This window comes from Jaculus jaculus, chromosome 4 (genome assembly GCF_020740685.1).
Source record: "Jaculus jaculus isolate mJacJac1 chromosome 4, mJacJac1.mat.Y.cur, whole genome shotgun sequence".
In the NCBI taxonomy this organism is placed as follows: Eukaryota; Metazoa; Chordata; class Mammalia; order Rodentia; family Dipodidae; genus Jaculus; species Jaculus jaculus.
This window is the reverse complement of record NC_059105.1, coordinates 52,167,290-52,182,678: the sequence shown is the minus strand read 5'-3', so window position 1 is coordinate 52,182,678 and position 15,389 is coordinate 52,167,290. Positions and strand designations below refer to the sequence as shown.

Sequence of the window (15,389 nt, the reverse complement as noted above, 5' to 3'; positions counted from 1 at the left end):
AATAATAGCATTTGTATGAATCAGCCTAAATATTTTATGTTTATTACTTGTGCATATGTTATTGTATTTAGAACTTACAGTTAGTCGGTGAGATATGTATTATAATAAGCCACATATTTTACAGATAAAAACAGTACCAAAAAGTTAAAGTTAAATTGACATTATTTGCCAGCTTTCATCCCTCATCAGTTTTGTATCCTAAATATTTTTTTGGTAATTCTAATTTATTTTCATTAATGTATACATGTAAAGAATTTATGTCATGAAATCTTCAAAAATGGGGTTGGATGTGGTAGCGTGTACTTTTAATCCCAGTACTTGAGAGGCAGAGGTACAAGCGTTGCCACTAGTTTGAGGCTAGTCTGGGGCTACAGAGTGAGTTTAAGATCAGTCTGTGCTATGGTGACACCCTACCTTGAAAAGTCAAACAAATAAAATTTCAAAAGCATACTTCTATGTCAAGAACAACATTCTAATCAAGTCCTTTGAAACATAAAATACATTTAATTAATAAATAATGGAGTTCAGCTTCAAAATTTATGTATTTTACATGTTCTTATTTTCTAATTGGGTTTTAATGCTTGATTTTGTTTAAAAATAACCTAAGTTTTATGAGGAAAACAATTTATTTTTCTTTATTGAGTGCTTTATTAAAAACATTTCTGTGTCAAGCATTGCTGATATAATAATAGAGGATTTGTTAGAAACATGCCAAAATACCTACACTGCAATTTATATTATATAATTATGTTTTGTCATAAATTATAACAATATCTAAATGAATAAATATAAAATTTAGAAACTTATTCTTCAATTATGTAACAAAACAAACTATCCTGGGTCTACAGAATTTCACTCTTAAATGGCAGGATGTTCGCAACTTTTTATGTTGCTAATTATATCCCAGTGTGTTTCCTCACCCAGTGCCTTTAGCATAGAACACACACAAGATTAAACAACCCGGATGCACATGGGTAAACAATGCAGGGAATTTTAGAACTTTGGAAATTACCCTAAAAACACACATAAAACACATGAAAGTGTTGTTTATTGACCCATTGGGTGAAAATTCCTTCCCTTCTCTGATTTCAGTAACTAGATAAGTTAATCTTAAAAAAAAATTCCCCCATGTACAAAACCACACATATACATACATATAAAGGCTAATTGTGAAATAGTATTTTCACTAAATCCTGTGAAAGTAAATGATCTTAAAATTATGAATACTTGGTGTTGAAATATTTTAACTGAAAAATAGTTTGCATATGCACGTTTTAACTTATATTTTATGATATTGAATGAAGTGAGGCAAAATTCAACAACATTTATTGACACATTGATTGGTAGAGAATATAATGTTTTATTTTCATGAAGAGAATGGATTACATGGGGTATATATAATTCACTAACTTCCTGGTTTCATTTGTTTTGAATGTCAGTCTGATACCAAAGTATAATTTAATTTATAATTCTCATTTTCATATATTGCTTTTTCTAACTATTAAGCTGCTTTGATTTTGGGGGGGGCTGTGTGTGTTTTCTATAGGTATGGTATGCATGTGGGTGCACATGTGTCTAGGTATGTGTGCATGTACTTCTATGCACATTTTGAGGCTAGAGTTTGGTATCTGGCGTCTTCCTTGATTACCCTCCATTTTATTTACTGAGTCAGGGTTTCCCATTTGAACTCAGGGCTCATGAATTTATGTAGTTCAGGTAGCCTATTTTCCTGGGGACCTCCTGTTTTTACTTCCTAAGAGTTTTGGTTACACACATGGGTCACCATACGTGGATGGCATTGGGGATTTAAACTCAGGTCCTCAAGGTTGTCTTGTAAAAATTTTGTCTACTGAACCACTCCTCACCTCCTTGGTTGATTTTTAAAGTGAATTGTGTAAATGCTGTGAAGTCATTGCTTTGTGTCTTGTCAGCAGCAGGACTTGAGCAATTAAATGCAGTTATGTGTAAATATGAAAAAAGTGAAATAGAAAAGTGCTCTTCTTCTCTCATTCATTCTATATTTTAGGAAATACTGAAGAAAATTTATCTTTGTAAACCTTAATATAGCTGCATATGCTCTGTATCTTACACCTGAAGATACACATATGTATTGACTTAACACATACTACATATCTCACCCCCTTCCTGTCACTAGCCTCTAACTTCAAAAGTGCCACATACTTTACTTACAGGATTTTTTGCCACTAAAGCCTGGTTGTTTGCCACAGCAGTGAGGTGAATGATTGTCACAATAGAATTACAGACAAAAGAGAAGAACAGATTTTTGTGCAAGGTAATCCTTTGGCAACTTAGGCTCCTGCAAGACAAGAGAAATAGAGTGTGTTGACATCAAAAAGTGTTTCCACATTTATTTTATTGAATATCATCAAGCAAGATGTAGTCCCAATTCATAGAGACAACTCTGGATTTGAAAAATAAACTGTTGTAAAATAATTTTTATTTAGGAAAACCAATAATTGCTTAAAACCCAATGTAAATGAGTTGCTTTAGTTGAAGTATGCATATGTGGTCTTGGGAAATTTGCCTATAAAAAACCTTCTCCATAAATATGTTGTGTTAAATTTTGTATGCAATCAATATTTTATTTCACAAAAGCAGCAATTCAATGGAATTTAATAATGAAAAGCATGTCACTAATTACTTTGAGCATTCTAGGTTTGTCTGTCAGTTTCTTGTCCAGATAATATGCTTGTCATTATACCACATGGGCAATCTTGTCTGAACAGTCCATGTGTTTTGTCCAGGTGGTAATAAGAATTATGCTGACTGACTAGTAGAATCATTGTATTTAGAATGGTTGGATTAAAAAAAAAAAACAGAAATCTCTGAATCTTCCTATGGTTGTTTCGGCCAGATTTCCCACATAAACTCATTGTTTTGAATGCTTAATCCCCATCAGATGGCAGTTTGTCAGAATGTGCCTTGGAGGAGGAGGTCTGTGGCTAAGGGGTGTTATGGGGCAGTTTCACTTGCCAGAGCTCTGTTCACTCTTGCTGTTATCTGTCAGCTAAAGTGGCAAGATGTGACGCCCAACCTCTGCTCTACTCTCCTTCCCCTTTCATGCTGAAACTTCCCTTGAGATGGTAAGCCAAAATCAACTCCTTCCTCTCTTCATCTGCTTTTGTACAGGAGCTTTGTCCCAGTAATGAGAAGGTAACTACAATACTTTCTCTGTTAATGTTGTTATGATTGGTCCATCTGTACACCAGATATAAAAGGTAGCATTTTATTTTTTGCTTTTTGAATAAAAATAAGAAATTTTATGTAAAATCCAAAAATGTTGCATCATCTTTTCAGATTTAACCTAAACCCACTCTATGATTGTCTATAAAATACTAACCTTCCCGCACTCAAGGACAGACTCCACAATAACTTCCTTTCTGAAGCACTGTCTTGTAGTTTTATTTTGAATTCCATTTTAAGATAATAAAGTGAAACCTACATGAAGTTAAATACTAAATTTTAAGTGTAAACACATTTGTAGGAATCATTCCATTATAGAAGAAGAAATCTCATTTTTACTTAAAACTTATTATGCATGTAGTCATTCTAGACCTACACAACCTATTGATTGTAGTTTTGAAAATTTTTAGTAGAATATAAATAAATTTATCACTGTATCAGTTACCCTAAAAATATATGTCAAGTATATTAGACATTTAATGAGATAACAAGGTTTTTCCTTGTTGAAAAAGACAAAAGTTTTGCTATTTTAGCAATGATATATATATATATAATATATATATATCATATATATATGTATATATATGTATATATATATAATATATATATATCATATATATATGTATATATATATATTTCATATATATATTACATATATACATATATGTGTGTGTAAGAGAGAGAGAGAGAGATATTATATGTCAGTATATATAGACATATCTTATTACATATAATCTGTCTCTACAAATATAATTTTAAAGATTGAGGAAATAAATCAACCTAAATAAATGTTTTTGAATGGCCAATACTTGCTTTCCGCAAAATCCACTGCTAGGAGTGGAGGCAACACAAATGACTCTTTTTTTTTTTTTTAATTTTATTTATTTATTTATTTGAGAGCAACAGACACAGGGAGAAAGACAGATAGAGGGAGAGAGAGAGAATGGGCACGCCAGGGCTTCCAGCCTCTGCAAACGAACTCCAGACGCGTGCGCCCTCTTGTGCATCTGGCTAACGTGGGACCTGGGGAACCGAGCCTCGAACTGGGGTCCTTAGGCTTCACAGGCAAGCGCTTAACCGCTAAGCCATCTCTCCAGCCCCACAAATGACTCTTGAAATGAATACTCAGTGTGGCCAAGAAAGTCCTATAACAGCAGGCACATGAGGCCAGCAATAATCCCCAAAACAGAAATAGCTGAGAACTGAGAAAGGTTGGCTTCCTGAGTCAGTGGTATTGACATTATAATACATAGGAGCAAGAAGAGAAGACAGGGATTCTGTTCAAACTACAGTATTGACGAAATTCTATGGATTGGAGTAACTGAGAATGTTGAGGAAAGTAGCATGATTCTTGCTATTACTATAGGAAACAACATTGAAAGTCAGGTCAGTTTTCAACAAAATGCCTCAGCAGGTTCATGATTAATTTTTCCATGATAATTAAGAAAATTGGTGACTAGGTGAAAAGTCATCCTATAGAATATTCTTTTCAACACATCAATAGTGTCTGTTGTTTATATGCACACTATGTAACTCTTCTGTGATGAAATTTATTAGCATAGAAATTTTGTTCACATGGGCTTATTTTTTTTAATTTTTATGAAGTAGAAACTTTGTATGATCACATCATGTGTTGGAAACATCATTTCCCTCCTCCCTGCCTACATGGGCTTATTTAAAAATGTCTGCTCTGAGTTTTCTCTATTTCTAAATAGTCCTAGGTATTGTTTACAGAGGAACTGGATACATTTGGAGGGTAACAGTAAACAATGAGCTATCATTGTGCAAAAATATGTTCCTTAATAGTGATATTTTGCCCCATTCAGTTACATCTTCTAACTCTTTGGCTAAGACACAGACACACACACATAGATAAAAATAAACTCAGAATTTTGAAATTCTGACCAAAATACTGGGAACTTATTCTTAGTGGACACATTTGAATTTTAAGGAGTAAATAGTAGTAAAACATCAAACATTCAAGATTTTTAAAAATAGCAATGCACACTGGGCCTTTTGGATAGACTTCTAATCACAGCTATTTGGGAGGCTGAGGCAGGAGGATCAAAAGTTCTAAAAGACCAGCTTAATTTACAGAGGGAATTCAAGGTTTGGTTTAGTAACTTAGTGATATCCTATCACAAAATTAAATTTGAAAAATTGTTCTGGTGGGCTAGAGAGATGACTTAGTGGTTAAGAGACTTGTTGCACACTAAGCCAAAGGACCCAGGTTTGATTCCCTAGTACCCACTTAAAACCAGATGCACAAGGTGGTACATGTGTCTAGAGTTTGTTTGCAGTGGCTAGAGGCCCTGCTGAGCCCATTAATTCCCTCTCTCTCTCTCTCTTAAATAAACAAAAAAATACAATATTTTCAAAAATTGTTTGGATGACATAGCTCAGAGACAGAATGTACACAGCCATAGGTTCAGACACCAGTACCACCAATTATTTAACTGAGTTAGGTAATTAAGATGAAAACAATACTTCATGAATGCAACAGAAATAGATTTATGAGATAACAGTTGAAAAGCATAATAGATATAATATTAATATAGCCATGGACATACATGATATTTTCATGTAAAAAGATTGGAAGGAATTCAAATAAAATGCTTTCAAAATTTGAAATTGTATTATCTACGTATAAACACCCTGTACTTCTCTGTTCAGAGAAATATCTTTTGTTCCATGGTTCTTTTCCTTCTTTATCAGTTCTGAATCCTGAAGAAGTAAACACCATTTACTTTTATATATTCTCTCCCAACTATGTGGTTTTTGTGAATGCAAACACCCAAAGTCATTGCTTATTTATTCCCTTCATATGTGGCAAGGGGATATACTAAATTCCTTTCTTGTTAGACTCATACATCATTCTGGGCAAAATGTGAAATCCACTTAAATTTATTTAATACTTGATATCAGAACTAAACTTCTAAGAAGAAATGACAACTTTGCACAAATAAAAGTTTTAGTTTGAATATTTTATAAAATTATCTAGATACTATTATATTACATTATATTGTAGCTACCTTCACATTGCTTGTAGAAAACACTGTATCCCAAGCAGCTGATGGGAGGAAAGAGTTTATTTTTGCTTATATTCATCATGACAAGAACGGTTGGTGGCGCAGAGGCTGGGCACCATAATTGCCACAGCAGCTGGCAAAAACCAGCAAGAATGGGCTGAGCTCTAGCCACAGGGAAGCTGGTTAAAAAATCCCAAAACCCATCCCCAGCAACACACCTCCTCAGACAAGGTTTCACCTCTCAAATTACTACCAGTTGTGAACCAACTATTCAAACCCCATGAGTTTATGGGGAGAGGAGCATGTGATTCAAGCTACCACAACCATAGTCAACCTAAACAACCTAAACAATCCTTTACAATTCAAGGAAAGATTATTATTCAGCAATCTTAATATCCTGCTTAGCCAATCAAATCACTGTAATAAACTGGATCATTGCCAGATCAGTTCACTCTGTGCTGTGAAAATATGTCCTACTCTCTAAAACTTTGGACCGTTTCTTCTGTTTCTCCCATTACTTCCTCCAGGCATTGCGTGACTTCAACAGATGCAGACAGATGCTATCTGACATATGGCTTCTTTTAATGTCTAGCGTAATAAAGGCTCTGAAGCTTGTAGCGATACACATTGTTTTCTTCTAAGAACATTTAGAAACACACGTAAGTAGATGAGACCAATAAAATCAACCTGTAAATAAAAACCAAAACAATGTAATTTATAAACAAATGGTCGCTATAAGATTTCATACGGTTTTATTCCTTTTCCTCCCTTTTTCCCTCCTGTCACTCTTTTCCTACATTCTTTCTTTCCTTCCTTCCTTCTTCCCTATTTCCTCTCCCCTCCCTCCTTCTCCTCATCTTCCTATTCTTCTTCTCCTCCTTCTCCTTCTTATTCTCTTTCATTGTTTGATTTTTGGTGCTGGGGACTGAACCAGGGTTTTTTTGTATGGAAGGCAAATGGTCAGCTACTAAGCTGCAACCACAATGAGGCTATATTTTTTCAAATATTAACCTTTATCTATACTTACCTAGTCAAAATTCTTAAATGTTGTTATTTTTCTCAAAATATTGAACACAATTTATTTCAAACTTAGAAAATGTTTTACAAAATAAAATTCTCTTGCTGCTTTCTTTAAGTTTTGTAACATACCTTTCTATTGTAACATAGCCACGCAATAGAAAATGAGAATAATTAGAGATAATTATATGAGAACAGCATTTCAGTATGCAATTTGGCAGAGTTTTTCAGGTAATTGGTGCAACATTATCAACAACACAATTCCACTTCAGGTATGATGGTAGCCAGGTGTTTTTAATTAGCGTCTGGAACACTGACAGGCAGGTAGCATCAAGTCAGCACACATGATTCTGAGGAGACCTCTAAGGCCTGGCAGGAAAGTCTGGATATCTTCTTACAGTCTTCATTAGTGAAAACTGTCTAAAATCTCTGATCATCATTTCCTTGTACAGGATCTTCATTGGATTGTCTTGAAGGTTAGGTGAGATAATCCATATCATATATTTAGCATAGCATTTCACATCAGGTAATGGCTTAATATTAGTTGTGATTTTAATACTATTATCACATGGCTACATTTAACTAAGTACTCTAAGAGTTCTCTGACACAAATAACCTCAGCACTATAAAATTTGTCAGTATTAAAACAAGTGTTTCCTAAGTAATGTGAATTAAAAAAAAAACTTGTCACCATCTTGTCACAAATCGCAAGAATCTAGCATCTAACATTTGATGAATGGCATTAGATCAAGCAACTTGAATTGCTTTCCCAAGGATTTTCCTCTTTCTCATATTATCTCAAATCACTGTGTTTGTTATGATGTTGACTTTGATGCTGACTTCAAATATGCTGCTCCATATTCCAAGTGATATAAATAGCATGACAGAAACCTTGTCTCAAGTTTACATTTGGTTTTGATCTATGACATTTTCAAACTACTTTTATCTATAATAGTTGTAAGCAAGTATAGAAGGCAATACAAGCCATATAAAAGTAGGTCAGCCTACATAGCACTTCCTTCTTATTCCAGTTTATCCAATTTTATTCCAAAATGTTCATCTTTCCCCATAAAATTAGTAATACACACACTCCAAAGGATAGCTCATCATTTTCCACTAAATTACTAAGCCCACATTCCAAAGGATGGCTCATACCTATCTATCATTTGCTGTTGAATTGAATTTTGTGCTGCTAGGGCCATCTGATATTTGTGACAAGGAGTAGATACAACCTTGAGTGATGGCTCTTTGAGATTATTTGAGATCTCTTTGAACACATTACAAGGAGTGCCTGCATTTCCACTAAGTGCCATCAGGAAAATAAAAATTGAACTACTTTGCGATTCCATCTCACTCTTGTCAGAATGGCTATCACCAGGAAAACAAATGACAATAAATTCTGGCTAGGATGCAGAAAAAAGTGGAACCCTTCTACACTATGGGTGGGAATATAAATAGTAAAGCCATTATGGAAATCAGTGTGGAGGTTCATGAGACAGCTAAAAATAGATTTACCCTATGAGCCAGCTATACCACTCCTAGGCATATAGCCTAATGAATTCATCTTAATACTTTAGATACTTGCTCATCCCTATTTCCTGCCACTCTATTCACAATAGCTAGGAAATGGAACCAACCTAGATGTCTCTCAACCTATGAATGGATAATAAATATGTGGTACATTTATAAAATGGAGTTATATTCAGTAGTAAAGAAAACAGAAATTATGAAATTTACAATGAAATGGATGGATGCAAGTTGGAGTAAAAATTGGTAGCAGAGGCCAGTGAGCTAGAAAGGGGATTTAAGTGAGGGAGGAGAGAAGAAGGCTTAAGGAGATGGTATTGTATATGTGTAAGTAAATGAACAGATTGGGGGGTAGAATGGCTTAAGTGAGTTCAGGGGAATTGACTGAGTGAAGGAAAGATGGGGGAGGGTTAATAAAAGTTTAAGAGGTTATGAGTAAGCCATATGGGAACCTACTTTTGGAAAATAGCACACCCAGAAGCCATAGATTGTTAGTAGTAAAACTTCAGTGCCATAGATAGAATACCTTCCAGCAAGTTGTTGCCCAGGGAGGGCCCTGATGCCCCCAAAACATTACAGGCCATTGCCAAGGTTGTTTTCCACAGGAATAGATGGTAAGACCATAATGCTGAAAAACCCACATGCTTGGGCTACAAGATCACTGAGAAATCAGCTGGAGTTGAACTAAAATTCTCCTCCATGTAGACCAGCTGACAGAAAGCTGGAGAAAGCTACAATGCATGCAGCTCCATGGGAGAGCAAGTCATCAGTGGAAATAAATAATCATGGACACTGCAAGCCTTAAGTTTGGTCAACCAGCCCAAATGAGCCAACTGATGCACTAGTAGCATGTCTGTTATGGGGGAAACTAACTGCTCACTAATTGGACTGGAGGCCCACTCCATGGTAGGGAATCCATGCCTGCAACTGAAAACCAAATCAAAAGCCTATGATGGGGGAGGTCAAGAACTCTATTGGTACAACACCTGCTGGTGTCTCACTAAAAGCATATATTATGATCACCAACCTGAGCAGTAAGTACTTTTAACAATGTCCACACCCATATATTAATGCTACTCCCACTTTTGGTTAGAGAAGAGTCTCTTTTGAGACGGTGAGGACCTCTGGGATGATGCTAAAGGCACCACCATACTAAGAAGTGAAAGAGGATTGATCAGTATTGAAACATCTCTATCACACCTTCAAAGGCTCAGGATCCCATTGCAGAAGAGGTGGTGGAAAGATTGCAATAGCCAAAGAAAGGGTAGGACTACTTATAATGCAATCTTCTATACACAAAATAGTCTGGATATCTATGACCTTGCAATGTGTGGTACTACCTGCACAAGATCCTTATAGTATGAGGAAAAGATGATAACATCAAAATAAAGAAGACGAATTGAGAGAGGGATATGATGCAGGGTGCATTTGTGAAGGGGAATGTGGGGGAGGGTATTATCTTTGTTTATTATCTATAATTCTTGAAGTTGTCAATAAAAAAGGTTAAAACACAAACAAACAAACAAAAAACCCTAAACACCAAGTCACTAGTATAAGGCTCAAGTAACATGGAATCAGGATGTTTCATTTTTTAAAGTATGGTAAATAAAACAACAGAGGGTCAACTAAATCTCACAAGGGACCATGGGAAGAGGGACATCAGTAATAAATATTTTCCCCTGGGGGGAAGGAAACAAATTTACATCCTAGAAAATGAATTGGAGCCAGTGAAAGCCCCAGATAAAAAGAAAATAAAACAAACAAAAAAGTCCCTCTCTGACAAAGCCATGGTTGTTACCCCACCATCTTGCTACCTCCTCATCCAGCCTAGCTTTCAGGACTGGCGCTCAGGTAACAGCAGGGCTGCTAGGAGCAGCGAGCTCGCTCTGTGTGGCCCACTGGTGTCCTCTCTGTGGCCTGTCCTTGTACAAGTGCCATCTCTCGTCTCCTAATGGACGGGAAATCCTCAGAAGAAGAAATGGTGTTTCAACCCTTGTAGTTCTTACAATCCATAAATAAACAAATCCCCTTTCCGAGGTAAAATTTATAATGATAATAGCCACCATTTATTGAGCCCTTAATATATCCCACGCACAGAGATAAGCAATAATTAATAATTTAACAACCTCATAAACAAATCCTTTAGTAAAGTTGAAGGAGGTTGCTCAAGGCCATATATTTATTAAGTGAATTATTCAATTATGACTTTGAAGATCTTAAGCAATACTGTTTTATGTACTTAATTATTCATTTAGCTATCATTTGTGATTACATATTGATCTATTGGGAATTGGTTCTAGATTCTGGAGAAAGAGTTGTGAATCATGTGAAGCAGGACCTTGATATCTTTAATTCACTGTGGTGGAAGATAAATGGATACTTAATATAATTTCCAGTAGCAATATGTGCTTTTTAGAAATTATGATGTGATTAAGGGACAAGAAAAAGAAACTGGCTAAGTGGCTGGAATTCTCAAGGCAGCACTAAAATGAGATGAGAGGCATGCAAGGATTCCATGCAGAGGAGACACCCCAAGTGCCTCGTGAGTTTATTGATTTCAGGAACAAGAACACAGAGGCACAGAGCATAAAGCCAGAGTCTGCATTTTTCGTATTACACAGGTGAGGAAGTTTAAAGAGCATATATCTGAGAATGACTGCTTTATTCTAAGCCTCATCCTCCTTATGTCTAATTGCCTGACTTACTAGTGGAGAATTTCCTGAATACTAGAAAGATACTTCTTCAGTTTTGAGGTTTGACTGACTTTATTCACATGTTATATATATATATATATTATTTAAAATAAGCTCTGGGCCTGGAGAGATGGCTTAGAGGTTAAGATGCTTGCCTGCAAAGGCAAAGGACCCAGGTTTGTTTCTCCAGGATCCATATAAGCCAGGTGGCACAAGCCTTTACTCCCAGCACTCGGGAGGCAGAAGTAGGAGGATTGCCATGAGTTCAAGGCCACCCTGAGACTACATAGTGAATTCCAGGTGAGCCTGAGCTAGAGTGAAACCCTACCACGAAAAACCAAAAAAAAAAAAAAAAAAAAAAAAAAAAAAAAAAAAAAAGTGGAGTTATAGTTCAGGAGAAAAATTATAGCTTGAGAAAATCCTAAATTTTCTGTAAATGAAGAGACTGGAAGTAAAATACAATTTTAAAAGTAATTTAAATATTCAGATACAGAGGCTGGGGAGATAACTCAGTGGATAAACACATTTGCTGCACAGGTGTGAGTACCTGTGCTGGCGCTTCAGCAGTCGTCTATAAGCCCAGCATGCTTATGGCAGCAAGAGGGGACAAGGGCGGTTATGCACTGGGAGCTCAGGAGCCAGCTACCCTGACGAAGTAGAGAACATGCCACAAATGACATGGACGACAAGGAGTGGCAACTGAAAATTGTCCTCTGACCTCCACACATGTGCTGTGATGTGCCCACACTGTCTTAAACATGAATGTGCACACACATCTACACACACACACACACACACAGAGAGAGAGAGAGAGAGAGAGAGAATATAAAGTAGTCAGATACAGTGCAAAACAAAATGCCGAGACATTGGTTCATTTATCTTAGAAAGTGTAGGAATAAAGTGTAAGTAGAAGCATGAGAAGTTCCTTTCTGTATGGTAAATTTAGAATGCTTGCCTCAATAACTGGAAAAGAAGCTTTTTCTGAATTTTATTTGGAACTTAATAACTGGAAACAAAATTTTATGTAGCTGCAAGGATGCAACATATTTTAAAATATCTTGGAATTAGTGTGTGTCTGAAATTTTAGCAAAGATGGTCTTTCAACCAAAAACAATATAAACAAAAATGAACTATGCTTCCCTCATAAACTAGAGAGATAGTAATGCTCTCTTTTATGTGCAACAAGATGAAGACTTTTATCTGAGTTGAAAGTCAGGATCAGATTTTCTGTGCTTTCAGATTTTATACAGTAATTAAAACATAACTTGTAAGTAATTCCATTAAAGTTTACTTATTCTTATCTAAAGGGTTCAGCTTTGTTTTTCTAAAAATTATCATGAGTAAAGATTATTGCCTTTGAGGGCTTGGCAAACCCGAAAATTATGATTTCTCTCTCTCTCTCTTTTTCCCCCTTTCTGTTCTCTTTCTTTTCATCTCCTGCACTGACTTTTTACTTGGCTCTCATATGAAACAAGTATACTTAGTGAATAGCATTTCATGTTCTCTGTTTCTAATTTAAAGGATAGATGAGTAGAAGACTTTTCTCTTTCTTTTCTAAATAAAAAAAAAATAACAAAGAGTACCCTAAGTCAACATTTTGTATAGTTCTTGGTTTTTATTAGTTTGGATGACCCTCAAGTAACAAAAGAGAACAAAAACCATTTCCTCTACTAGAGACTAACTGATGAAGACTGGAATATGAGAAAGTATATAAAGAAGCTAAAAATATGTTGGTGGATTTTTTTTAGATAAAATGATATATGAAACATCAATTCTTCTAGAAATTGTTGCCAGTTTACTTGGAAAAAGTTAAGTTATATTGTTCATGCCTATGAACACACTTCATAAGGTGTTTGGTTTCATAATTTTTCTGAACAGTCTCTGATCTTTCTTTGTTCTAGCTGCAATCTCACATCTTATTTTAAACAACTTCCACTGACTAGAATTAATTCTGGTTTACTTTCTTTCTTGGTGATGGAGACAACACAAGACAGATAAGCTCAAAGAATTTGTTGAAGATCACAGTTAAGTTATGAAAAAAATTAGTCCTAGAGTATGCTACAAAGTCATTCATGCTTTCATTCCCCAGAAATGCATTGAGTGCCAACTATGTTCATAATAGTAGGTTAAACTGCAGCATCTGTCAAAAAATGAAATAGAAACAAGTTTTTTGCCCCTGGAGATAACATTCTGTTGTCTATACATTCTTTGATATGGATCCAATTATGGACTAAGATACATGATATCTTATGGCCATAAATTTTGTTAGATTTAACTAATTTGTTAACCATAGCCTTTTATGATAAAATTACATAATTTATTTCACAAAATGTTATTCCATTACTATTTTTCAACATAGGCATTATGATACTTTTGTTATATACATGGATCATCTAAGATTCAGCATTCTGTCCTCTATTTTTAATGTGGCACACCTAAAACACAACATTCTGTTCTTTATTTTTAATTTTAAGTATTCTATTGGCATAGTATACTTCCCAGGGGTAATTATCAATTTTTAAACCCTTTAATATATGAATAAGAAAGTGTGAAAGGTATACCAATAATGGATAGAATTTGTTGACCCAGACATTGTATCTCACTGAGAGTGCTGCTATTATGATAGCTTGCCTAATAATCTGTGATTTAAAAACCAATATTTTCTGCAGTGAATATATACAAAATGTGATTGGCAAAACTAATGGACCTGCACCACACTATAAAGCAAAATAGTAACAAAGCTGGAATCTAAAAACTTCTGTTCTACCTGTCTGAACCTGATAATACTATGCCTATCTTGTATGGTATTAAGATCCATAAAGGGTCTTTGAAATGCCATGTGTGGTGCAGACCTAAGGTGGTTTCTAAAATTTGACGTAAAGCCTGAGAATGTATAACAAATATAAATAATTTACTGCTTTGCTTCTTTATATTCAAATTAATCATTTTAAAAGTGATAAAATAATAAGTTCAACAGAAAGACCTTAGACCATAAGGGATCCTAAAGAAGACAGCTCATTACTGTGAAATATGTAAACCCAGCTAGTAAATAATTTCTTCATGGTTTCAGATTAAAAATATTTTTTAGTATTATAGAGAGTTTATTAATTTGAAGGAAGATAAAAAGGAGATTGTATGAAGAGCTCCTGCCTATGATAAGGCAGGAGGCTTGATTCACAATTTCTGCTTGTTGAAAATTGACTCATCAGTTAAGCATTTTTCAATAACAGCATCACCTTGGGAACTTGGACTCGTAAATCAAGATCAGTATTTCCTTCCTCTGAGTTCCTATAGCTCTATGCTAACTATCATCATGAATATATTTACAAATTTTTATTTATTTATTTGAGAGATAAGGAAGCAGGCTGGGGGTGCATATATAGAGAGAATGGGCTTTCCAGGGCCACCAACCACTGCAAACAATCCACAGATATATGCATCACCCTGTACATCTGGCTTACATGTGTCCTGGGGAGTTGATCCTAGGCCCTTTGGCTTTGCAGGCAAGCACCTTAAACCCTAAGCCATCTCTACAGCCCCAAAATATATTTTTTAAACTAGCATTACTATGATAAAAGGATGATGCTGAATAGCTGTATAAACGTAGCTCCATAGTGAATTAATAACTCATTTTAAAGCATGTGTATATGTGTGCATGCATGTGTGTTCATGTGTCTGGGTGCACAAGCATATGTGAGTGAACATGCATGTGTGTGCATGTGGAGACCTAGGATGACTTCAGGTGTCACCCTCAGAAATAACATCTGCCTACCCTGAGACAGAATATCTGACTGCCCTGAAATTCATAGCCTAGCTAGCCAGTGTGTCCCAGATCCTCTGGTCGGCCTTCCCAACACTAGAATTACAAGTGTGCACCATCATGCCTGGCATTTTATGTGGATACTAGCAACAAAACACA

The 15,389-nt window shown here is 35.4% G+C and overlaps 1 protein-coding gene across 3 annotated transcripts in view; it reads right to left on the bottom strand.

Annotated features, from left to right (window-relative positions):
- The window catches only part of Calcrl (calcitonin receptor like receptor), a 106,575-nt gene that overhangs the window by 16,786 nt on the left and 74,400 nt on the right, over positions 1–15,389 (bottom strand). For all 3 annotated transcript variants that reach the window (XM_045147162.1, XM_004660271.2, XM_045147163.1), the window contains one exon: positions 2,191–2,317. In XM_045147162.1, the coding sequence (XP_045003097.1) occupies positions 2,191–2,317 (127 nt within the window). The remainder of the gene's footprint in view (positions 1–2,190; positions 2,318–15,389) is intronic.